The 25076-nt window shown below is 54.6% G+C and overlaps 1 protein-coding gene and 1 non-coding gene across 3 annotated transcripts in view; both read right to left on the reverse strand.

Moving 5' to 3' along the window:
- LEMD1 (LEM domain containing 1) overlaps positions 1-25076 on the reverse strand; it is a 150437-nt gene that overhangs the window by 45164 nt on the left and 80197 nt on the right. The window contains exon 8 of one of the 2 annotated variants that reach the window (XM_088479659.1): positions 14993-15085. The exons of the other annotated variant lie outside the window; for it this stretch is intronic. Within the exon in view, the coding sequence (XP_088335785.1) occupies positions 14993-15085 (93 nt within the window). The remainder of the gene's footprint in view (positions 1-14992; positions 15086-25076) is intronic. 2 annotated transcript variants of the gene reach the window in all.
- TRNAV-UAC (transfer RNA valine (anticodon UAC)) lies at positions 13161-13233 on the reverse strand. The gene has a single exon. It is a non-coding gene; the product is annotated as a tRNA-Val (tRNA).

The raw sequence follows: 25076 nt of genomic DNA on the forward strand, positions 1-25076 counted from the left end.
TGCTGCAGGTAGTGCCTAAGCTATACTACTTGCGTGCAGGAAATGACAGTAATATTTCTAAATAAGAACATGAGCAATAATTAAGAGCCATGAAATGAACGGAGCCCAAGGACAAAATTCACCCCAGCCTGTGTATGTTCTATAACTACTGTCCTTAGAAGGAAAGCAGGGGGCGCTGGAATACCTCTGAGTGTGCGAAGTGTTACATTCCAGTCAGCACAGTGCTGCTAACCCCATTAATAGAACTGACACTACTTATATCGGCAGGTGGCTCTAGGCCTTCATGATATGAAGTGTACACAAGGGCCCCTTAGAGACTAATTTTATTGAGATATGCGACAATAATATGGAGTACCAGAATTGATATTGAGAAGGGTACCTGTACTTAGACATATAACGCGTTTGTCATCCCAAGTATTCATACAAGGAATGGGTGTCTAATAAGTTTGCTACCAAGTAATAATAGGTCCTCTGAACAGGGCGCTGTAGATATAGACTGACGGAAACCGAACTATAACCCCAGGAGGGTGTAAGTACGTATCTTTATATACATGTGTGGACATACAAGAAGGCCCCAGGACATGTATAGGGTCCATACTGGAAGCAATGCCTAAGAGTATCACTATGTAAGCCGCATCACATGACTAGTTTATAGAGCACCATATAATATGTATGGAACTAGCCTACAGCTTCTGGTAAGCCCAGGCGGCTTTCGCATGCGTGGAATTATAGGTAAACCTAATGATAGTGGAAGTATAGGCATACCTACACATATACATAAAACAAGAGATATGGTAAGAACTTACCTTTGTTATCTCTGTTTCTACGAAGTCCATAGGGTCCACAGGGTGACCTTGGGCTATAGCTGGATCCTGGATCCTCGGGCACCACGGAGTTAAAGCTTTCAGCTGCTCCCAGGATGCACTTGGGTCCAACCTCCCCTATACCCCGCCCCCGAGCCACAGGCACCTCAGTTGGTAAGCAGCCCAGGCCGGAAGAGGAGACGAAACAGAGAGAAGGAAGACTGGAACACACAAGAACCATACTCACAGAAATGGGAGACGGAAAACCGGTGACCAGTCACAGAGCCCATATGAAGCCAGGTGCGTCAGGGCGGATTAATGTGGAACCTGGAAACCACCTTAGGCAGGAAATCAGGACGAGTGCGAAGCACCGCTCTGTCCTGAAGAAAAATCAGTAAAGGGGGACGACAAGAAAGCGCCCCCAAATCTGAAACCCTCCTGGCAGAAGCAATTGCCAAGAGGAAAACAGTTTTAAAAGTTAGCCACTTGAGCTCCACTGACTCCAAGGGCTCAAAAGGAGGACCCTGTAAGGCCCGAAGAACCACCGCCAAATCCCACGGGGCCACAGGTGGCACAAAGGGAGACTGGATTCTCAAAACTCCCTGGAAAAAGGTGTGTACGTCCGGCATAGCAGCGATCCTGCGCTGGAACCACACCGACAGAGCAGACACGTGCACCTTCAGCGAGGAAAGACGTAATCCTAAGTCCAAACCCGACTGAAGGAAAGCCAGAATACGCGAAACCCGGAACACCTGGGGATCATAGTTTCTGGCCTCGCACCACTGAAAGAAAGTGTGCCACACTCTGTGATAGATCCTCGCGGAAGCAGGCTTGCGCGCCCTCAGCATGGTGGTAATAACGGAGCTAGAAAAGCCCCGAGACCTCAGGACGGCTGTCTCAAGAGCCACGCCGTCAAAGATAGTCGACCCAGATCCGGGTGAAGACAGGGCCCCTGAGACAACAGGTCCCGCCGTTGAGGAGGTACGGAGCGTCGATAGACAGGCTCCACAGATCGGAGTACCACGGCCTTCTGGGCCACGCTGGGGCCACCAGGATCAGTGTGCCTCCGTCCTGTTTGAACTTGCGCAGGACCCGAGGCAGCAGAGATATCGGAAGGAACAAGTAAGCCAGTTGAAACAGCCATTTCACCGACAGCGCGTCTATCAGACTTGCGCCTGCGTCCCTTGTCCTTGACCCGCACACAGGCAGCTTGTGATTGTGACGGGACGCCATCAGGTCCAGCTCTGGCAGCCCCCACTTGTCCACGAGTAGTTGGAATACCTCTGGATGAAGCGACCATTCCCCGGGATGCACGTCGTAACGGCTGAGGAAGTCTGCCTCCCAATTGAGGACTCCTGGGATGAAAACTGCCGAGAGAGCTGGAAGATAGCGCTCCGCCCAAGCCAGGACGCGGGACACCTCCGTCATCGCAGCTCGACTGCGAGTCCCTCCATGGTGATTGATGTACGCCACCGTGGTGGCGTTGTCTGACTGCACCTGAACGGCCCTTCCGTGAAGAGCGGTGCCGGACAACTGCAGGGCTCTGTATACTGCCCGCAGTTCCAGGATGTTGATGGGAAGAAGCGCTTCCTCCGCCGACCAACGACCCTGAAGTGACAAGGAGCCTGTCACCGCCCCCCAACCCCGGAGACTGGCATCTGTCGTGAGCAGAACCCATTCCGGGATCCAAAAGGGGCTCCCCTCTAGGAGATGAGCCGTCTGCAGCCACCAGGCTAGGGACAGACGCACCTCCGAGGACAACACCAGCATCTGAGAGCGGATCCTGTGTGGCAATCCGTTCCATTCCAAAAGAATCAGCCCCTGCAGGGACCTGGAATGGAACTGGGCAAACTCCACCATGTCGAATGCCAACACCATGGACCCCAAAACTCTCATCGCTGAGTGCACCGACACTCTGCCACTGCTCAGACAACTGTGAATCCGCAGCTGTAAGGAGGAGACCTTCTCTGGAGTCAGAAAAATCCGTTGCTGACGAGAGTCCAGCAGGGCCCCCAAATGAACCATCCGCTGTGATGGGATGAGGGAGGACTTCTTCCAGTTGATCAACCAGCCGTGCGCCTGTAGACAAGCGACCGTCAGGTGGAGATGCTGGATCAGTACCTCCGGGGAGCTTGCCAGCAAGAGGAGGTGGTCTAGATACGGTAGCAACCGTATTCCCTGGCTACGAAGATGAGCCGCCATGACCGCCATCACCTTGGTAAATACCCTTGGTGCCGTGGAGAGACCAAAGGGTAGAGCCTTGAATTGGTTGTGGAGAATAGCAAACCGCAGAAACCGTTGGTGCGATGTTGCTATAGGCACATGGAGGTAGGCGTCCTGGATATCCAGGGAGACCATATAGTCCCCTGGTTCCATCGCCAGAATGATGGAACGCAAAGTTTCCATCCTGAATTTGGGAACCCTGAGAAACCTGTTCAGGGACTTCAAATTGAGGATGGGGCGATGAGAGCCATTGGGTTTCTGTACCAGAAACAGCGTAGAGTAATACCCCATCCCACGTTGAGACTGTGGCACGGGTATAATGACCCCCGCCGTCAGCAAGGCCTCTATGGCTTCCTGAACCTGCAAGGCCTTGGTTTTGTCCTGAGGACTTGTGTAAAAAAACTGGCCAGGCGGCCTGTGCCGAAAAGACAGGGCGTACCCCTGGGAGACCACTTCTCGCACCCAGGCATCCGTGGTGGTATTGTGCCAGCACTGGGCGAATTGAAGAAGTCGGCCTCCCACTCTGGGGTCCCCCGGAGGGAGGCCCGTCCCATCACGCAGAAGGCTTATCTTCTTGCTTGGAAGAAGGGCGCCTAGCACTCCAGGCTTGCTTCTTTGGCTTTGAGGCGGTCTTGGGTGCGGACTGCCTCGGGAAGGACTGACCCTTTGCCTTGCCCTGAACCCGAAAGGAAAGAAAGGCCGAGCTCCGGACCTTAGCAGGTGTAGTAGCTGAAGGGAGGAAGGCTGACTTGGATTTTGCCAGGGTATCTACTATTTTGTCCAGGTCCGGACCAAATAGTAATTCTCCATTAAAAGGTAAGGCCTCCAAGCCATTCTTTGAATCCGCATCTGCTCTCCAAGACCGCAACCACAAGGATCTACGAGCAGACACTGCTGCCGCCGAAACCCTAGAGGTCAACAGGCTAGCATCCAACGATGCTTCTCCAATGTAGGAGGCGGCGTCTCTCATCTGTCCTAACAACGCCCTCTGGACGTCCGGAGCTTCATCCGTAAACGTGTCCTCCAAGGCGTTGGCCCACCCCTCAATGGCCTTGGCCACCCAGGAGATGGCCATGGACGGCCGGGCTACAGCCCCTGAGAGAGAATAAATAGACTTTAGACAAGTCTCCACCTTCCTGTCCGTAGGATCCTTCAGCGAGGATATAGACGGCAACGGCAAAGTAGCACTCCTGATGAGGCGTGTTACATGGGAATCGACTGCAGGCGGAGTTTCCCATTTCTTACAATGCGCTTCCGGGAATGGATAATTGGACACCAAGCGTTTCTGTGGCAGGAAACGCTTACTGGGTGTCTGCCAGGCCACCGCCATGTGATCAGTCAACTGATCAGACAAGGGGAACGCTGCAGAAGTAACCTTAGCTTTTTTAAAACTAGGATACCTCGACTTGGGAGCGGGTGCCTCATCCTCAATCAGAAGAATGGCCCGCACCGCCTTAACCAGAGCCCGCACATTGATGGAAGACTTAGTGTCTACCTCCTGGACTGAGGCATCTGAGGCTGAGTCATCCTGCACCTCACCATCATCCGAGGACCCCTCAGAATCCGAAAGATGCGCAGCCTGCGCCATGACTGAGCGTTTAGACGCCCTGGAGGGCACGTCACTGCGCAACATCGACTGAAAAGCCGAAGATGCTGCCGCCAAATCTAGGACAGTGTGGGAAAGCGCATCCACCCAGGGTGGAGGAGCTGCCACAGGAGCCTGAAACGGCACCACAGCCTGCTGTGCCACAGGGGTGGACTGAATATACATTGGCAACCCCGCATAGGGACCAACAGGCTGAGACCCCGGGAGAGTCTGCAATAATTGTGGGACACCCGGGGAATGGGGGATGGCAGGCAGGGGCAACGCCCTAGTAGGGGTGGCAGTCGGGACCGACAGACGGTCCGCGATGGACACCAGCACCTGGGAAAACATCGCCCATGGTGGCTCCTGCGACATGGGAGGTTTAGACAAACCAGGGAGCGCCTGGCACCGTCCGCACAGGCCGTCCTGTGACAAATCCTCCCTATCCACTCCTGCAGAACAGCGCCTGCAGGAGAACAATACCGGAGCCCCGGAGTGCTCAATTTCCTCCTCAGACATGACTTAGGAAGAAAACGTGCGCACTCACCAGTGTGCTGAACAACAGCCCACAATATGGTACTGTGTAGCACACAACTGTATGTGACGGACCTCACAAATACGTGATTTATATAAGTGAAGTCAGTAGAAACACCCTTCCCCCGCACACCTGTAGGGCTTGTAGGAGAAGGAAAGGGATAGGTATAGGCTGACAGTAAGTAGAAATTAGCACAGACAGGCAGCACTAGCAAAAGTCACATACCATGCAGGAAGATATACTCACTGCACCTTTCCACTACAATCAACCTGCCCAGATTCAGTGTCTGGGAGGGCTATAGTGCTGTGTACACTGTCCTTTTGCAGGGGAGAGGTACACAGGGGGACCGGTCCGCGTGCTCCCTGAGAGTATCCGCACTGCCACAGAGAAAATGGCTGCTGGAGACCTCAGAGGAGGAGTGGCCGAGTATCTGCAGCTCAGCGACGCCAGACTCCGTGCTGAAAGGCGCGCTGAGCTGAGGGGAGGAGCCGCTAGACAGGGAAGGCTTCCTCCCCTGGCTAGCATATTTAACCCCCGGGTTGCCGGAATCCCGCTTGCCGCATAATTTACCCTGGTGGTCTAGTGGTCTGGCGGGGTATGCCTCCGCTGGAGGGGGGGGCCCGCCGCCACCGCTAGCGCCCACGGTCTATCCCCTAGACCGGGGGCATGGGACTGCATTTACAAGGAACCACGCGCACCGCCGCTAATCAGCGGTGCGCGGCTTACCTTAATCTCCCCAATGTCTTCCGGCAGCAGTCCCGAGGGAAACCAGAGTCCGGCTAGTACAGACTCTGGCTTCCCCCGCCGCGATCCCCAGTGCAGTACTGGCGCCGCGGCCCCAGCAGGGAGAAGGAGCGGCAGCGTGGGCGTCTGTACAGACAGCCCATCGCTGCCGCTCTGGAGAAAAAAACTATAGTAAAAAAATTAAACTAAGTTAACATAAAAAGCCTTAGGGGGCTGCTCCTGCAGCCCCCCCCCGCAGGGTGACCCGACTCCGGCCGGGCACCATCATAAACTGAGGTGCCTGTGGCTCGGGCGCGGAGTATAGGGGAGGTTGGACCCAAGTGCATCCTGGGAGCAGCTGGAAGCTTTAACTCCGTGGTGCCCGAGGATCCAGGATCCAGCTATACCCCAAGGTCACCCTGTGGACCCTGAAGTAGAAATATATATATGAATATACACATACACACGCACACACAAACACACACACACACAACTCAAACCCCAAGGAGAGATAGTGTAAAGCGGAGTTATTGTACCAACTAGCGCATCAGGAGAGCCAGCAACCAATCGCAGCCTCCTTCTTTCAATATGCTAGGTATCCGACATAAAACTGATAAGAACAGATCCTACCTCTGCTCTTATGGTAAGGCTAAGAAGCGATATCCACATATGGATACGCGTACCTCATACAAATAACAAGAGATATGGTAAGAACTTACCTTTGTTATCTCTGTTTCTACGAAGTCCATAGGGTCCACAGGGTTGACCTTGGGGTTATAGCTGGAACAGGATCCATGGGCACCACACAGTTAAGCTTTTAGCTCCCAGGATGCACTTGGGTCCTCCTCTATACCCCGCCCCCGAGCCACAGGCACCTCAGTTGGTAAGCAGCCTAGGCCGGAGGAGAATATGGAACAGAGAGAAGGAAGACTGGAACACACAAGAAACCATACTCACAGCAATAGGAGACGGAAAACCGGTGACCAGCCACACAGCCCATTTGAAGCCAGGTGCGTCAGGGCGGGCGCCCTGTGGACCCTATGGACTTCGTAGAAACAGAGATAACAAAGGTAAGTTCTTACCATATCTCTTGTTTTCTACTTCAGGGTCCATAGGGGGTCCACAGGGTTGACCTTGGGGATGTCCCAAAGCAGTCCAACTAAGGGCGGGGACGCTCCTGTGCTGAAAGGAGTACCCGGCGCCCAAAGGATGCATCCTGAGAGGCAAAGGTGTCAAACGCATAGAACCTCAAAAACGTTTGAATTGAAGACCAAGTGGCCGCCCTACACAGCTGAACAGCAGAAGCGCCACGTCTAGCAGCCCAAGAGGGACCCACAGAACGAGTGGAATGAGCCTTAACAGAGGCTGGCACAGGTAAGCCCTCCTGTGCATAAGCCTCACAAATAACGGAACGAAGCCAACGGGCTAACGTTTGTTTGTTGGCAGGCCAACCCCTCTTGTGAAAACCAAAGAGGATAAACAAGGAATCAGACTTCCTAACCGAAGCCGTCCGGTCTACATAAATTCTAAGCGCCCGGACCACATCTAAGGAAGTCTCACCAGCTGAAAGATCAGGGGACTGAAAAGCTGGCACAACAAGTTCCTGATTAATATGGAACTTCGAGACCACTTTGGGCAAAAACTCAGGACGAGTGCGGAGCACCGCTCTGTCCTGGTGAAAAATCAGGAAAGGAGGGCGACAGGAAAGCCCCCCAATTCAGACACCCTCCTGGCCAAAGCAATTGCCAGGAGAAAAACCGTCTTAAATGTCAGCCACTTGAGCTCCACCGCCTCAAGAGGCTCAAACGGAGGACCCTGCAGGACCCGTAGCACCACCGCCAAGTCCCAAGGAGCCACAGGAGGCACAAAGGGAGGCTGGATCCTGAGAACACCTTGGAAAAAGGTGTGAACGTCTGGTAGTATTGCAATCCGCCGTTGAAACCACACGGACAAGGCGGACACATGAACCTTCAGAGATGCAAGGCGTAAGCCGAGATCCAATCCTGACTGAAGAAATTCCAAGATCCTAGAAACTCGGAACACCTGAGGATCATAAAGTCTGGACTCACACCACTGAAAGTAAGTGTGCCACACTCTGTGATAAATCCGTGCTGAAGCAGGCTTGCGTGCCCTGAGCATCGTACCAATAACCGAACTGGAGAAGCCCCGAGACCTCAAGACGGCTGTCTCAAGAGCCACGCCGTCAAAGACAGCCGACCCAGATCCGGGTAAAGGCAGGGCCCCTGAGACAACAGGTCCCGACGTTGAGGAAGAAGGTACGGAGCGTCGATGGAGAGGCTCCTGAGATCGGAGTACCAAGGACGTCTGGGCCACGCCGGAGCTACCAGCACGAGCATGCCGCCGTCCTGCTTGAATTTCCGCAGAACCCGAGGAAGCAGGGATATCGGAGGAAACAGATACGCCAGGTGAAACGTCCATGTCACCGATAGCGCGTCCACCAGACTTGCACCTGCGTCTCTTGTCCTTGACCCGTAAACGGGCAACTTGTGATTGTGACGGGAGGCCATCAAGTCCAGCTCCGGCAGTCCCCACCTGTCCACGAGTAGCTGAAACACCTCTGGGTGAAGCGACCATTCCCCGGGATGCACGTCGTGACGGCTGAGGAAGTCCGCCTCCCAATTGAGGACTCCGGGGATGAAGACCGCCGAGATCGCTGGAATGTGACCCTCCGCCCAAGACAGGATACGAGACACCTCCGACATCGCTGCCTGACTGCGAGTTCCGCCTTGGTGATTGATATACGCCACCGTGGTGGCGTTGTCGGACTGCACCTGTACCGCCCTTCCGTGAAGAGCGGGGCCGGACGACTGCAGGGCCTTGTATACTGCCCGCAGTTCCAGGATGTTGATGGGGAGAAGTGCTTCTTCCGCTGACCAACGACCCTGAAGCGACAAAGAGCCGGTCACTGCCCCCCAACCCCGGAGACTGGCATCCGTCGTGAGCAGGACCCAGTCCGGGATCCAAAATGGGCGCCCCTCGACCAGATGAGCTGTCTGAAGCCACCAAGCCAAAGATAGCCGAACGTCCGGAGACAACACCAGCACCTGAGAGCGGATCCGGTGAGGTAACCCGTTCCATTCTGATAGAATCAGCCCCTGCAGGGGCCGGGAATGGAACTGGGCAAATTCCACCATGTCGAATGTCGACACCATGGACCCCAGAACTCTCATAGCCGAATGGACCGACAGGCGGCAACTGCTCAGGCAACTGTGTATCCGCAGCTGTAGTGAGGCGACCTTCTCCGGAGTCAGGAAGATCCTTTGCTGACGCGAATCCAGCAGGGCTCCCAAATGAACCATCCGCTGTGATGGAATCAGAGAGGACTTTTTCCAATTTATCAACCACCCGTGTGCTTGCAGGCAAGCGATCGTCAGGTGGAGATGTTGAAGCAGTACCTCCGGGGAGCTCGCCAGCAACAGGAGGTCGTCCAGGTACGGCAGCAGCCGTACATTCTGGTTCCGAAGATGTGCGGCCATGACCGCCATAATCTTCGTGAACACCCTCGGTGCCGTGGAGAGACCAAAGGGTAGCGCCCGGAACTGATAGTGGTGTTGAAGGATAGCGAACCTCAGATACCGCTGGTGTGAAGATGCTATCGGAACATGGAGGTAGGCGTCCTGGATGTCCAGGGACACCATGTAATCCCCCGGTTCCATCGCCAGAATGATGGAACGTAACGTTTCCATCCTGAACTTGGGAACTCTGAGGAATTTGTTCAGAGACTTCAAGTTGAGGATAGGGCGATGAGAACCATTGGGTTTCTGCACCAGAAACAGAGACGAATAATACCCCGTCCCTCGTTGTGATAGAGGAACGGGAACAATGACCCCTGCTTTCAGCAAGGACTCTATAGCCTCCTGAACCTGTAACGCCTTGGTCTTGTTCTGAGAAGGACTTGTGCAGAAAAACTGGTGGGGTGGTCTGTGCCGAAAAGACAGGGCGTACCCCTGGGAGACCACTTCTCGAACCCAGGCATCCGTGGTGGTATTGTGCCAGCACTGGGCAAATAGAAGAAGTCGGCCTCCCACTCTGAGGTCCCCCAGAGGGAGGCCCGTCCCATCAGGCCGCAGGTTTATCTTCCTGCTTGGAAGAAGGGCGCCGAGCACTCCAGGCTTGCTTCTTGGGTTTAGAGGCAGTCTTACTCGCAGACTGTCTCGGGAAGGACTGACCTTTCGCCTTACCCTGAACCCGAAAGGAACGAAAAGCCGAACTCCGAACCTTAGCAGGCAGTGCCGCCGAAGGGAGGAAGGCCGACTTGGATTTAGCCAGGGTGTCCACTATTTTGTCCAAGTCCGGACCAAATAGTAATTCCCCATTGAAAGGTAAGGCCTCCAGACCTTTCTTTGAATCAGAGTCCGCTCTCCAGGACCGCAACCATAAGGATCGGCGGGCAGACACCGCTGCAGCCGATACCCGCGAGGTCAGCAGACTAGCATCTAAAGAAGCTTCTCCAATGTAAGAAGCGGCGTCCCTCATTTGTCCCAACAACGCCCGCTGGACATCCGGAGCGTCGTCCGGGAAGGTATCTTCCAATGCATTGGCCCATCCCTCAATGGCCTTGGCCACCCAGGAAATGGCCATGGACGGTCGGGCCACCGCCCCGGAGAGGGAGTAAATAGACTTTAAGCAAGTCTCAACTTTCCTGTCCGTGGGATCCTTCAGCGAGGATATCGACGGTAATGGTAAGGTGGCGCCCCGAGTTAAACGGGTGACATGGGAATCCACCGCCGGTGGAGTTTCCCATTTTTTACAATGTGCCTCAGGGAAGGGGTAATTAGAAGCCAACCGCTTCTGAGGAAGGAATCTCTTACTGGGCGCCTGCCAAGCTACCGCCATATGATCCGTCAACTGATCCGACAGGGGAAACACCGCAGAAGCCACCTTAGTTTTTTTGAAACTAGGAAACTTCGACCTAGGAACCGGTGCCTCATCCTCTATAAGAAGAATAGCTCGCACCGCCCTAACTAGTGCTCGCACATTAATGGACGACTTGGTATCCATTTCCTGGACCGAGGCGTCTGAGTCAGTGTCATCAGGGACCTCCCCATCATCTGAGGAACCCTCTGAGTCCGATACCTGAGCAGCCCGTGTCATGAGTGGGCGTTTAGAAATCCTAGAAGGCATGTCAGTCTGCAACATTGACTGAAAAGCCGAGGAAGCGGCCGCCAAATTTTGCACGGAGTTGGAGAGCACATCCACCCATGGTGGAGGCGTCGCCATAGGGGCCTGAAAAGGTACCACAGGCTGCTGCGGCACAGGGGAAGCCTGTATATACATAGGCAACCCCGCATAGGGACCAACTGATTGAGACCCAGGAGGACTCCGCAATAACTGCGGGACACCCGGGGAATGGGGGATGGTCGGCTGGGGCACTGCCCTAGTAGGGAGAGCAGTCGGGACCGACAGACGGTCCGCAATAGACACCAGCACTTGAGAAAACATCGCCCACGGTGGTTCCTGCGCCAGAGAAGGTCTGGATGGGCCAGGAGCCACCTGACATCGACTACACAGGCCATCCTGTGACAAATCCTCCCTATCTACTCCTGCAGAACAGCGTCCGCAGGAGGCCAACACCGGAGCCACTGAGCGCTCAACCTCCTCGTCTGACATGACAGAATATATTATATATCCGGCACCAGGGTAGAAGTAAAACGCACTCACCGGTGTGCTGAACAACAGCCCACAATATGGCACTGAGTAGCACACAACTGTATGTGACGGACCTCACAAATACGTGATCTATATAAGTGAGGTCAGTAGAAACGCCCCTCCCCCACACACCTGCAGGGCTTGTAGGAGAAGTAAAGGGATAGGTATAAGCTGACAGTAAGCGGAAAATAAGCACAGACAGGCAGCACTAGCAAAAAGTCACATACCATGCAGAGAAATAATACTCACTGCACCTTTACACTACAATCAACCTGCCCAGATTCAGTGTCTGGGAGGGCTATAGTGCTGTGTACGCTGTCCTTAATCAGGGGAGAGGTACACAGGGGGACCGGTCCGCGTGCTCCCTGAGATCTGCGCTGCCACTGGGAAAATGGCCGCTGGAGACCTCAGAGGAGGAGTGGCCGAGTAGCTGCAGCTCAGCGACGCCAGACTGCGTGCTGAAAGGCGCGCTGAGCTGAGGGGAGGAGCCGCTAAACAGGGAAGGCTTCCTCCCCTGGCTGGCCATAACCCCAGGGATGCTGGCTTCCCGCTTGCCCCTTTATCCCTGGTGGTCTAGTGGTCCCACGGGTTATGGGGGGGCCCGCCGCCACTGCCAGCAGCCTCCGGTCTGTCCCCCGGACCGGAGGCTAAAGGACTGCATTTAAGGCATTCCGCGCGCCGCCGCTAGCCAGCGACGCGCGGCTTACCTGAATCCCCGGCGACTCCGGCAGCAGTCCTGGGAGGTAGACAGAGTCCGGCTAGTACGGACTCTGTCCTCCCGCCGCGATCCCCAGATCAGTACTGGCGTCGCGGCGCCAGTCGGGGATCAGAGCGGCAGCGTGGGCGTCTGTACAGACAGCCCTTCGCTGCCGTCTGTAGTAAAAATAGATTAAAAATAAATAAAATTTAACTTAAAATAAAAAGCTTCTGGGGGCTGCTCCTGCAGCCCCCCTGCGCGGTGACCGACTCCGGCCGGGCACCAGCTTACACTGAGGTGCCTGTGGCTCGGGGGCGGGGTATAGAGGAGGACCCAAGTGCATCCTGGGAGCTAAAAGCTTAACTGTGTGGTGCCCATGGATCCTGTTCCAGCTATAACCCCAAGGTCAACCCTGTGGACCCCCTATGGACCCTGAAGTAGAAATATATATATGTATTCATATACATACACCCACATATATGTACACACATACACACACGTGGCTTACCTCCACTCAGGGAGATGTGCCGCATGTGGCCGTCATTCTGCTACTGCGTAGGGGCAGGATATTTTAGCAGCGCGCTGTCCCCGACTGGTTTTGCATAAAGCGGAAGCATTCAAGGCTCCTGATGCAAAACCACTCATTAACTGAACCTCTCTCCTGCTAGACTGGAGAGGGTTCATGGGAGCACTGATGTTGTTCTAGGTCTACAGTTCCCGGTATTCCCAGGCGGTCGTAGGCTGCTATGGCAGGGTGTGACGGTCATACATCGCTACATTGGGGAGCTGCATTTGGTATAACGTTAAGGCTATTAGCCCTATGCTATAGACTAGCCAATAGGGAAGCCTGCTCAGCCCCGCCAGGAGCTGCGGGATGCAGCGTCTCCTCCTGAGTTTAGATGAGAGCTGCTAATAGCTATTTGGTGGTTTCACTGGGGACTGAACCCAGGACCTGCTGCCTGTAAAGCAGATGTGATAACCACTACACTATGAAACCTCAGGTAGTGCTGCAAGCACAGGGAGTACACACAAACTCCACACAGCAAGGGCTGCGGTGGGATCTGAGCCCACAACGTCAGCGCTGAAAGGCAGTCATGTCAACCATTATCTGTGTTATAGAACAATGATAGCAGAACCACGCTGCTCTATGTCCAGCAGGTCTGCTGTAGCTTTGACTGTGCCTCAGCTGCGTATACTAGCTCGCCCTTTGAAAAGGCAGACGCAGCGCTCCTGTTATGGAGAATGTCGGGCCTCCGCGCGGTGCTTAAGATGATTCTTTGCACTTGCTGCCTGGGGCACATAGACTGTACTGGGGAATACAGGGCAAGAGGGTGCACGGTGCAACGGAGACTCTCCAGCTATCATCGCACCACTCCCCTAACCAGAGACCTGACTCGCAAGCCGTGGTTCTATAATCCGCGGTGCAGCGTCTCCTCCTGTAACAAGAGGAGGGACATTGCAGGTAGACAGGCGCGCTGTAGCGGCGTCTAACGGCGCGCAGAAGATCAACCCGGCGCCGGTGTTCTTTTAAGCACTGGCGCGGTGATTACAGACAGCCGCTGAACGGCTGTTAGGGTGCGTGGTGCATGCACTGAAGCGGTGTCCACGTGCCCCCGTCAATGCCGTCGCCGGAGCTTCTACATTACAAGCATCGGCGCAGCTACAATTATTTGTACAGGGAAGCTCCTGCTAGTGGCGGGTGTTTAGCGCGCCTACCGCAGCTACCCCTCCTGCTCCCCATCTGGGGAGGAGGACCCGGACTGCGGCCTGTCAGCGCTGCATTGACCTCGCTGCAGTGCAGAGCACTGAGGGGGGAGAACCCGCCTTAACGCTGAGCCACAGACGCTCTGTTACAAATGGCACCGCTGAAATGGCGGGCTCAACAGTGACCGCTAGCGGCATGTCACTGAGCCCAGCTAACGTCCACTGATCCTGCTAATCAGGAGCAGTGGTCATATTTTCGGACTGCTGCGGCCGGGATGCTGGGTTGAGGGGGCGGCGTGGAACCCAGACACATGCCGGTGTCAGCAGTGGCGGGTCCTCGCAGGGTCGGATGACTCCATTATGTGTGCCCCCTCCTTAGGGTCACCGGACACAGGCTGCAGTAGCCGTGTGGTGCCCTTCCCGGCGGCTCCCACGTAGCAGGCAGACTGCCACAGTATGCAGCCTGCCTGTCCTCAGTGCTTGTAATAATAACTAAATATGAGAAAGGCTGGAGACAGCCTGATGTGCGACCAGCTCTCTCGGGCACATTCTAAAAACTGGGGCTGATGGGGCATAGAGGGGGAGGAGCCAGTCACACTTCTAGATTATTTAAAGTGCCAGGCTCTGCTCTACCACCGTCTATACCCCACTATCTTGAACTCCAGTGTCCCCTAGTGGATGAAGGAGAAAGTGGGATGTACCCTCCACCACTTAACTAAAGCAAAGAAGCTAGAAAATCCTGCAACTTTCAGCAATGGCGGACCACGTCTGTCAAACTATACCACTTGCTGCTGTAAAACTATAAATATAGTATACACTCCCAACAGCAATGAGTGCCATAAATGTCACACAGCTCTCAAATATATAAAACTGGGTGCTCCTGACAGGAATGACACTTTCAGTTATACAGTCCCTGCTGTGAGCTTTTTGTTAAGAAAGATGGTTAATATATATTTTAGCATGGTGAACTAGACAAACCATGTTCATTCTCAAGGAAGAATTAAGTGCAGCATTAAGGTGCCCATAGCCACAGCTATAACACAAATTGTTGCCTGGAGTCTGTTCTGCTTTGTAAACACACAAGCCTTGGGTGTGTTAGCTGTGGATCTGTAGGTCATTGTATTCTTGTCTGCAGTCACTTTTTCCTGACAAATACAAACTACAATAAAAATTATGCTTAAACAGTGTTTGATGCTTTAACAGGCTAGAAAATCTTTTTTAGTACACCAGAAATTCTGCCATCAAAAGCTCTTATGAACTCCCTTTTGATGTACAGTAGGCTTTCTGTTCTGACTCAAATAGTGTGTAATTTCCAATACAAATTTCTAATATTAGGAAAAGTACAAAAGTTATTACACTCAACTATTTTATCTACAGTATGTCAGTGTTCTCACATTAAAACAAAGATACAAAAGATAAATGGGCAACAAGACAGGAACATAAAAATAAATTTCATATGGCTATATGAGAATCAGGAAACAATAGAATTAAAAAATACTTTTTTACAGCTGGATTAAACTCAAAATCTTTACATCAAGAGCCAATGACTAATACAAGCATCACGTGCTTGGCAGATATAACCTATATAACCAAATACTTCGATAACTTCAGAAGAGAAAGATAGAAGTTGGGGAGGAATGTAATTGTCTCCAATTTTGGAAAATCTGCAGTTTCCTGGTGTGTAGCAAACCACTATAAGTAATACAGGCTACATTACTAAAATTTGCAAAATACAGATGTGTCCACATTCATCTATCCACCGCGTGCTAAAAGTCACGTTACACAACGCTGAGCGTCTTTTCGTGCAACCTTATCCCTTAAAATTCGTCTTATACACAAAGCGATGAGAATAGGACACACAGCTGTTGTTGATTAAAGTGATATGCGGCATGTCTAGAGCCTGTGTGCGACTGCAGGTGTATCTGCATGCAAAATGCTATGTTACAGTGTGACACTCTTAACTTAGTATATTGCATGCAGATACACCCACAATTGAACACAAAAGATAAATAATTCACATATAATTTTAATCAGCAGAAGCTGTTTGTGTGTCCTATATGCATTGCATGAAAAGATGCATGGCGCGACTAGAATGGCTGTTTAATGCGCAAGGAGGCTAGATCAGTGGCGGAACCCTTGCACCCTCCATTTGCCGGGCGCCCGCTGAGTGTGTTGCCAGCGGGCGCCCGACTCCTGTCCTCCTGGCGGTAGCCGGAGGACGGAGCTCCCTCCGTCTTCCGGGTCCCGCAGTGTACTATGGGAGTGATGTCATAACGTCACTCTCATAGTGCCGAGGAGCGGACGCCGGGGACGGAGCTCAGGAGTGAGCTCCGTCTTCCGGGTCCCGCAGTGCACTATGGGAGTGACGAAATGACGTCACTCCCATAGTGCCGAGGAGCAGACACCAGGGATGGACGGCAGCAGCACTGGAGCGGGGGATAAAACAAGAGATATGGTAAGAACTTACCTTTCTTATCTCTGTTTCTACGAAGTCCATAGGGTCCACAGGGTTGACCTTGGGGTATAGCTGGATCTGAATCCACGGGCACCACGCAGTTAAAGCTTTGCTGCTCCCAGGATGCACTTGGGTCCGTCCTCCTCTATACCCCGCCCCCGACCACAGGCACCTCAGTTGGTAAGCAGCTAAGGCCGGAGAACACCCTGGAAAAAGGTGTGAACATCTGGCAGTGTAGCAATCTGTCGTTGAAACCACACGGACAAAGCAGACACATGAACCTTCAGAGAGGCAAGACGTAAGCCGAGGTCCAAACCTGATTGAAGGAACTCCAAGATTCTGGAAACCCGGAACACCTGAGGATCATAGCTTCTGGATTCACACCACCGAAAGTAAGTGTGCCACACCCTATGGTAAATCCGTGCGGAAGCAGGCTTGTGTGCCCAAAGCATGGTACCAATGACCGAACTGGAGAAACCCCGAGACCTCAAGACGGCTGTCTCAAGAGCCACGCCGTCAAAGACAGCCGACCCAGATCCGAGTAAAGGAAGGGCCCTTGAGACAATAGGTCCAGACGCTGAGGAAGAAGGTACGGAGCGTCGATGGAGAGGCACCTCAGATTGGAGTACCAAGGACGTCTGGGCCACGCCGGAGTTACCAGCACGAGCGTGCCGCCGTCCTGCTGGAATTTCCGCAGAACACGAGGAAGCAGGGATAACGGAGGAAACATACGCCAGGTGAAACGTCCATTTCACCGACAGCGCGTCTACCAGACAGGCGCCTGCGTCTCTTGTCCTTGACCCGTATACGGGCAACTTGTGATTGTGACGGGAGGCCATCAAGTCCAGCTCCGGCAGCCCCCACCTGTCCACGAGTAGCTGAAACACCTCTGGGTGAAGCGACCATTCTCCGGGATGCACGTCGTGACGGCTGAGGAAGTCCGCCTCCCAATTGAGGACTCCGGGAATGAAGACTGCCGAGATCGCTGGAATGTGACACTCCGCCCAAGCAAGAATGCGAGACACCTCCGACATCGCTGCCCGACTGCGAGTTCCTCCTTGGTGGTTGATGTACGCCACCGTGGTGGCGTTGTCGGACTGCACCTGAACCGCCCTTCCGTGAAGAGCGGGGCCGGATGACTGCAGGGCCCTGTACACTGCCTGCAGTTCCAGAATGTTGATGAGAAGAAGAGCTTCTTCCGCGGACCAACGACCCTGAAGCGATAATGAGCCGGTCACTGCCCCCCAACCCCGAAGACTGGCATCCGTCGTGAGCAGGACCCAGTCCGGGATCCAAAAGGGGCGCCCCTCGAGCAGATGAGCCGTCTGAAGCCACCAAGCCAAAGACTGCCGAACCTCCGGGGACAACACCAGCAACTGAGAGCGGATCCGGTGTGGTAACCTGTTCCATTCCGATAGAATCAGCCCCTACAGGGGCCGGGAATGGAACTGGGCAAATTCCACCATGTCGAATGTCGACACCACGGACCCCAGAACTCTCATAGCCGAATGAACGGACAGGCGGCAACTGCTCAGGCAACTGTGTATCCGCAGCTGGAGGGAGGAGACCTTCTCCGGAGTCAGGAAGATCCTTTGCTGACGAGAATCCAGCAGGGCCCCCAAATGAACCATCCGCTGAGATGGAATCAGGGAGGACTTTTTCCAATTTATCAGCCACCCGTGCGCTTGCAGGCAAGCGATCGTCAGGTGGAGATGTTAAAGCAGTACCTCCGGGGAGCTCGCCAGCAACAGGAGGTCGTCCAGATACGGCAGCAGCCGTACATTCTGGTTCCGTAGATGTGCGGCTATGACCGCCATAATCTTCGTGAACACCCGCGGTGCCGTGGAGAGACCAAAGGGTAGCGCCCGGAACTGATAGTGATGTTGAAGGATAGCGAACCTCAGATACCTCTGGTGCTATCGGAACATGGAGGTAGGCGTCCTGGATATCCAGGGACACCATGTAATCCCCCGGTTCCATCGCCAGAATGATGGAACGTAACGTTTCCATCCTGAACTTGGGAAATCTGAGAAATTTGTTCAGAGACTTCAAGTTGAGGATAGGGCGATGAGAACCATTGGGTTTCTGCACCAGAAACAGAGAAGAATAGTACCCCGTCCCTCGTTGTAATTGAGGAACGGGAACAATGACCCCTGCTTTCAGCAAGGACTCTATGGCTACCTGAATCTGTAAGGCCTTGGTCGTATCCTGAGAAGGACTGGTGCAGAAAAACTGGTGGGGCGGTCTGTGCCGAAAAGACAGGGCGTACCCCTGGGAGACCACTTCTCAAACCCAGGCATCCGTGGTGGTATCGTGCCAGCACTGGGCAAACAGAAGAAGTCGGCCTCCCACTCTGGGGTCCCCCAGAGGGAGGCCCGTCCCATCAGGCAGAGGGTTTATCCTCCTGCTTGGAAGAAGGGCGCCTGGCACTCCAGGCCTGCTTCTTGGGCTTAGAAGCGGCCTTGGCCACCGACTGCCTCGGGAAGGAATGACCTTTAGCCTTGCCCTGAACCCGAAAGGACCGAAAGGTAGAGCTCCGTACCTTGGTAGGTGCAGAAGCCGAAGGGAGGAAGGCTGACCTAGACTTAGCCAGCGTATCCACAATTTTGTCCAAGTCTGGACCAAAAAGCAACTCCCCATTAAAAGGTAAGGCCTCCAGGCCCTTTTTGGAGTCCGCGTCAGCTCTCCAAGACCTCAGCCACAAGGACCGACGCGCCGATACAGCGGCAGTCGACACCCGAGAGGTCAGCAGGCTCGCGTCTAACGAAGCTTCCCCAATGTAGGAAGCCGCATCCCTCATTTGTCCTATCAACGATTTCTGGATCTCCAGAGCATCTTCCGGAAAGGTATCCCCCAAAGCGTTGGCCCAGCTCTCGATGGCCTTAGCCACCCAAGAGATGGCCATGGACGGACGGGCCACCGCCCCCGAGAGAGAGTAAATAGACTTTAAACAAATCTCCACTTTCCTGTCCGTGGGATCTTTCAGGGAGGAGATAGACGGCAGAGGCAGCGTAGCGCTTTTAATTAAAGCGGGTAACGTGGGAATCCACCGCAGGCGGAGTTTCCCACTTCCTGCAATGAGCCTCAGGAAACGGATAGTTTGAAGCCAACCATTTCTGCGGTTGGAATCTCTTGCTGGGCAACTGCCAGGCCCCTGCCATATGATCCGTTAACTGGTCTGACAGGGGAAAAACCGTCAAAGTCACCTTGGCCTTTTTAAAGTTAGGGTACTTTGACCTGGGAGCCTGCACATCCTCCTCAATATGAAGGATGGCCCGCACCGCCCTAACCAATGCCGGCACATTAATGGAGGACTTAGCCTCCACCTCCTGGGCCCCAGCATCAGAGTCAGAGTCTTCATGGATCTCCCCGTCATCCGAAGACACATCCGTGTCCGTAAACTGAGCCGCCAGTGAAGCCGGAACGGGTCGCTTGGACGCCCGTGGGGGCAAATCACTGTGCAACAGATTGAAAGGCCGATGACGAAGCCGCCAGGCTCTGAACAGAGCTGGAGAGGACATCCACCCAGGGAGGGGGCACCTTTGAGGATACCCCTGAAACGGCACCATGGACTGCTGCGGCACCGTGGGAGATTGCACAAATACAGGAAAACCCGCATAAGGACCCACAGTCTGAGACCCGGGCGGAAACTGCACCAGACGCGTCACACCTGGGGAACGGGGGATGGTAGGCTGGGGCAACGCCCTAGAAGGGGCCGCAGTCGGGACCGCAAGCCAGTCCGCAATCGACGCCAGCACCTGCATAAACATCGCCCACGGAGGATCCTGCGCCAGCGGGGGTTTAGAGGGACCAGGCACCAGCTGGCACCGCCCGCACAGACCGTCCTGAGACAAATCCGCCCCGTCGACCCCTGCCGAACAGCGACGGCAGGAAAACGACACAGGAGCCTCGGAGCGCTCATTCTCCTCATCAGACAGGACACAAACTTTTTGCAGTAAACGTGTATCACCGAAACGAGGTAAGGCGTACAACACCCACGCACTCCCAGGTATGCAACACAAACAGCCCACAATCTGGTACTGCGTAGCACACCGCTGTATGTGACGGACCTCACAAATACGTTGATCTATAAAAGTGAGGTACACAGAAAGAACACCCCTCCCCCACGCACCTGCGGGCCGTAGGAGAAGGAAAGGGATAGGTAAAAAGCTGACAGTAAGTAGAAAAAGCACAGACAGCAGCACTAGCAATAGTCACATACCATGCAGAGAAGTATACTCACTGCACCTTCAGCTACAATCAACCTCCCAGATTCAGTGTCTGGGAGGGCTATAGCTGATCAGGGGAGAGGTACGCAGGGGGACCGGTCCACTGGAAGCCTGCCTGGGAGCTCTGCGTTGCTGCCTGGGAAGATGGCCGCCGGAGATCTCTGAGGAGGAGTGGCCGAGAGAGCACAGCCCAGCGACGCCAGCACGCTTGAGAGAAGGCGCGCTGGGCTGAGGGGAGGAGCCGCTCAAGCAGGGAAGGCTGCCTCCCCTGCTAGTAATGGAACCCCAGGGACGCCGTTCCCTGCCGGCCTTACACCCTGGTGGTCCAGCGGTCACGCGGGGTATTCCTTTGCAGGGGGAGCCCGCCGCCGCTACTAGCGCTGCCGGCGGCATAAAGACTGCATTTACTTCCCCCGCGCGCAGCGCTGACAGCGCTGCACGCGGCTTACCTGGCCCCTTGCGTCCGGCAGCAGTCTGTGGGAGGTCCCGGAGCCACGCTAGCACTGACTCCGGGGTCCCGCTGCGATCCCCGGATCAGTACCGGCGTCGCAGCGCCAGCGGGGCTTGTTGGAGCGGCAGCATGGACGTCCAGATGGACAGTCTTATGCTGCCGCTCTGAAGATAGTAAAAATAAAATAATAAAATCTTCTTTAAAAAATGTAAATAAAGCTTAGGGGCTGCTTATGCAACCCCACTGCGCCAGGGTGACCCGACTCCGGCCGGGCACCAGCTAAAACTGAGGGGCCTGTGGTCGGGGGCGGAATATAGAGGAGGACGGACCCAAGTGCATCCTGGGAGCAGCAAATCTTTAACTGCGTGGTGCCCGTGGATCCAGATCCAGCTATACCTAAAGGTCAACCCTGTGGACCCCCTATGGACCCTGAAGTAGAAAGGTAAGTTTGTTTTTTTTGTGTGTGCCCGCGAGCGGTGGGGGCCATCACTACTGGGGGCCACTACAAGGGGGCCTCGCTACTGGGGGCCACTACAAGGGGGCCTCGCTACTGGGGGCCACTACAAGGGGGCCTCGCTACTGGGGGCCACTACAAGGGGGCCTCGCTACTGGGGGCCACTACAAGGGGGCCTCGCTACTGGGGGCCACTACAAGGGGGCCTCGCTACTGGGGACCACTACAAGGGGGCCTCGCTACTGGGGGCCACTACAAGGGGGCCTCGCTACTGGGGGCCACTACAAGGGGGCCTCGCTACTGGGGGCCACTACAAGGGGGCCTCGCTACTGGGGGCCACTACAAGGGGGCCTCGCTACTGGGGGCCACTACAAGGGGGCCTCGCTACTGGGGGCCACTACAAGGGGGCCTCGCTACTGGGGGCCACTACAAGGGGCCTCGCTACTGGGGGCCACTACAAGGGGCCTCGCTACTGGGGGCCACTACAAGGGGCCTCGCTACTGGGGGCCACTACAAGGGGCCTCGCTACTGGGGGCCACTACAAGGGGCCTCGCTACTGGGGGCCACTACAAGGGGCCTCGCTACTGGGGGCCACTACAAGGGGCCTCGCTACTGGGGGCAACTACAAGGGGATTCACTACTGGGGGCAACTACAAGGGGCCTCACTACTGCAGAGGGGGACCATTACTGGGGAGCACTACATAGGTGGACCACTACTGGGGGCATTATATAAAAGGAACTGCATAAGGGGGGCGGCGACAGCTGGGGCTGGCATAGGTGCTGGTACATTTTAGTTTGGGGGGGGTGGGGGGGACCAACATTTATCTTGCCTCCGGGCACCTGGGATGAAGTCACGCCACTGGGCTAGATGTATGTGGACACATCTGTGGACTTTAACAAGAGTCGCTAGCCTGATTTTTTTTTATGTTAGAAATACAAAATCAGCAGATGTAATAAGCACATTATACAAAAATCATTACAAATAGGACAATAAATAGGGGTGGTTATGAAAAGTGGAGCTGTCTGGCGTGTCATAAAAGGTAAAAAAAAACATACACCTCTCGAATAGGTTTTTGAATTCAGCATTGGGGTGCATTCTCTTATGACATGATAACCAGGAAAAATATGAGATATGGTAAGAACTTACCGTTATCTCTATTTCTACGAAGTCCATAGGGTTCCACAGGATACCTTGGAGTATAGGTGTGACGTCAGTCATCGGGCACCAAAGAGTTAAGCTTTCAGCCTCCCAGGATGCACTAGGTCCCCCTCCTATACCCCGCCCCCGAGCCAAGGCATCTCAGTTAGTTACCAAGCCATAGGCCGGAGGAGGAGAAGGAAGAGAGAGAACAAAGATCTGGACACATACAAGAATCACATTCTCACCAGAGGGAGACGGAAAACCGGTGACCAGAGCAAAGCCCATCTGCAGCACAGGTGCGACAGGGCGGGAGTCCTGTGGAACCCTATGGACTTCGTAGAAATAGAGATAACAAGGGTAAGTTCTTACCATATCTCATATTTTCTACTTCAGGGTCCATAGGGTATCCACAGGATACCTTGGGGATGTCCCAAAGCAGTATCCTTTAAGGGTGGGGACGCTCCTGTGCAGAAAGGAGAATCCGCCGCCCGAAGGAAGCATCCTGAGAGGCGAAGGTGTCAAACCTGTAATACCTCACGAAGGTATGGACAGAGGACCATGTAGCAGCCTTGCAGATCTGGACTGCAGAGGCACCACGTCGAGCTGCCCACGAAGGACCCACAGACCTAGTGGAATGAGCCTTCACAGAAGGAGCCATACGGATCCAGGCTGCCAAAGTTTGCTTTGAAGCAGGCCAACCCTTTTTACGGAAGCCATAGAGGACAAACAAAGCGTCCGACTTCCTAAACGAAGAAGTGCGGTCAACATAAGTCCTTAAGGCCCGCACAACATCCAAAGAGGCCTCACCCACGGAAAGACCCGGTGAGTTAAAGGCCGGAACAACGATTTCCTCGTTAACATGAAACTGGGAAGCAACTTTGGGAAGAAACTCGGGCCGAGTGCGGAGCACTGCCCTGCTCCCATGAAAAACCAAGAAAGGGGGTCTACAAGAAAGAGCCCCTAACTCAGAAACACGTCTGGCCGAAGCTATGGCCAGAAGGAAAACAGTCTTAGCTGTTAGCCATTTAAGATCCACTGAGCCCAGTGGTTCAAACTGCGGTCCTTGGAGAGCCCTCAGGACCACAGCCAAATCCCAAGGCGCCACAGGTGGAACAAAGGGCGGCTGAATGCGGACAACACCTTGCATAAAGGTGCGCACATCCGGGATTGTAGCAATCCTACGGTGAAACCAGACAGACAGGGCCGAAACCTGTACCTTCAAAGAACCAAGGCGAAGCCCATGATCTATTCCCGCTTGTAGGAAGGCGAGAATCCGACACAGACGAAACTCCCGCGGTGCATAACCTCTCGGTCGACACCACTGGAAGAACGTATGCCACACGCGATGCTATATCCTCGTGGAAGACGGTTTCCGAGCTCGCAACATGGTACGCACCACAGAGCTGGAAAACCCCCGGGACCTCAGCATGGCCGTCTCAACAGCCACGCCGTCAAAGACAGCCGAGTCAGGTCCGGGTGAAGACAAGGACCCTGAGACAGAAGGTCCGGTCATAGCGGCAACCGCAGAGGACTGACCACGGACAGACCCTGAAGGTCTGAGAACCAGTGCCGTCTGGGCCAAGCGGGAGCTATCAACAGGAGCGTCCCTCCTTCCGGTTTGAATTTCCGGATTACCCGTGGAAGAAGGGAGACCGGAGGGAACAGGTATGCGAACCGGAACGTCCACCGGACGGACAGAGCATCCACCAGAGACGCCCCTTCGTCTCTTGTGCGAGACCCGTACACCGGCAACTTGTTGTTGTGCCGGGACGCCATGAGGTCGATCTCTGGAAGACCCCACCTGTCCACCAGCAGTTGAAAAACGTCCGGGTGCAGGGACCATTCCCCCGGATGAACGTCCTGGCGACTTAGAAAGTCCGCCTCCCGATTTAGCACTCCCGGGATGAAGACCGCTGATATGGCCGGAAGATTGCGCTCCGCCCAAACCAGGATCCGAGAGACCTCTACGAGAGCCGCCCGACTGCGGGTTCCTCCTTGCCTGTTTATGTAGGCCACGGTGGTAGCGTTGTCCGACTGGACCTGTACCGGGTGACCCTGGAGAAACCGATGTGCCTGCTGGAGAGCATTGAAGACCGCACGGATTTCCAAGATATTTATGGGAAGCTCTGCTTCTGTCGGCGTCCACCTGCCCTGGAACAAGTGTGGACCCAAAACCGCTCCCCAGCCCCGAAGACTGGCGTCCGTTGTCAACAGGACCCAATTTGGAACCAAGAACGGACGTCCCTTGTTGAGGTGTGTCGTCTGTAACCACCAAGCAAGGGACAGGCGAACGTCCGGGGTGAGCACAATCGTCTGGGACTTGAGACTGAGGCAGCCCGTTCCACTTGGACAGGATCAGGTGCTGCAGAGGTCTGAAGTGAAACTGGGCGTATTCCACCATGTCGAA

This window comes from Taudactylus pleione, unplaced genomic scaffold (assembly GCF_031769625.1).
Source record: "Taudactylus pleione unplaced genomic scaffold, aTauple2 ptg000242l, whole genome shotgun sequence".
Taxonomy (NCBI): domain Eukaryota; kingdom Metazoa; phylum Chordata; class Amphibia; order Anura; family Myobatrachidae; genus Taudactylus; species Taudactylus pleione.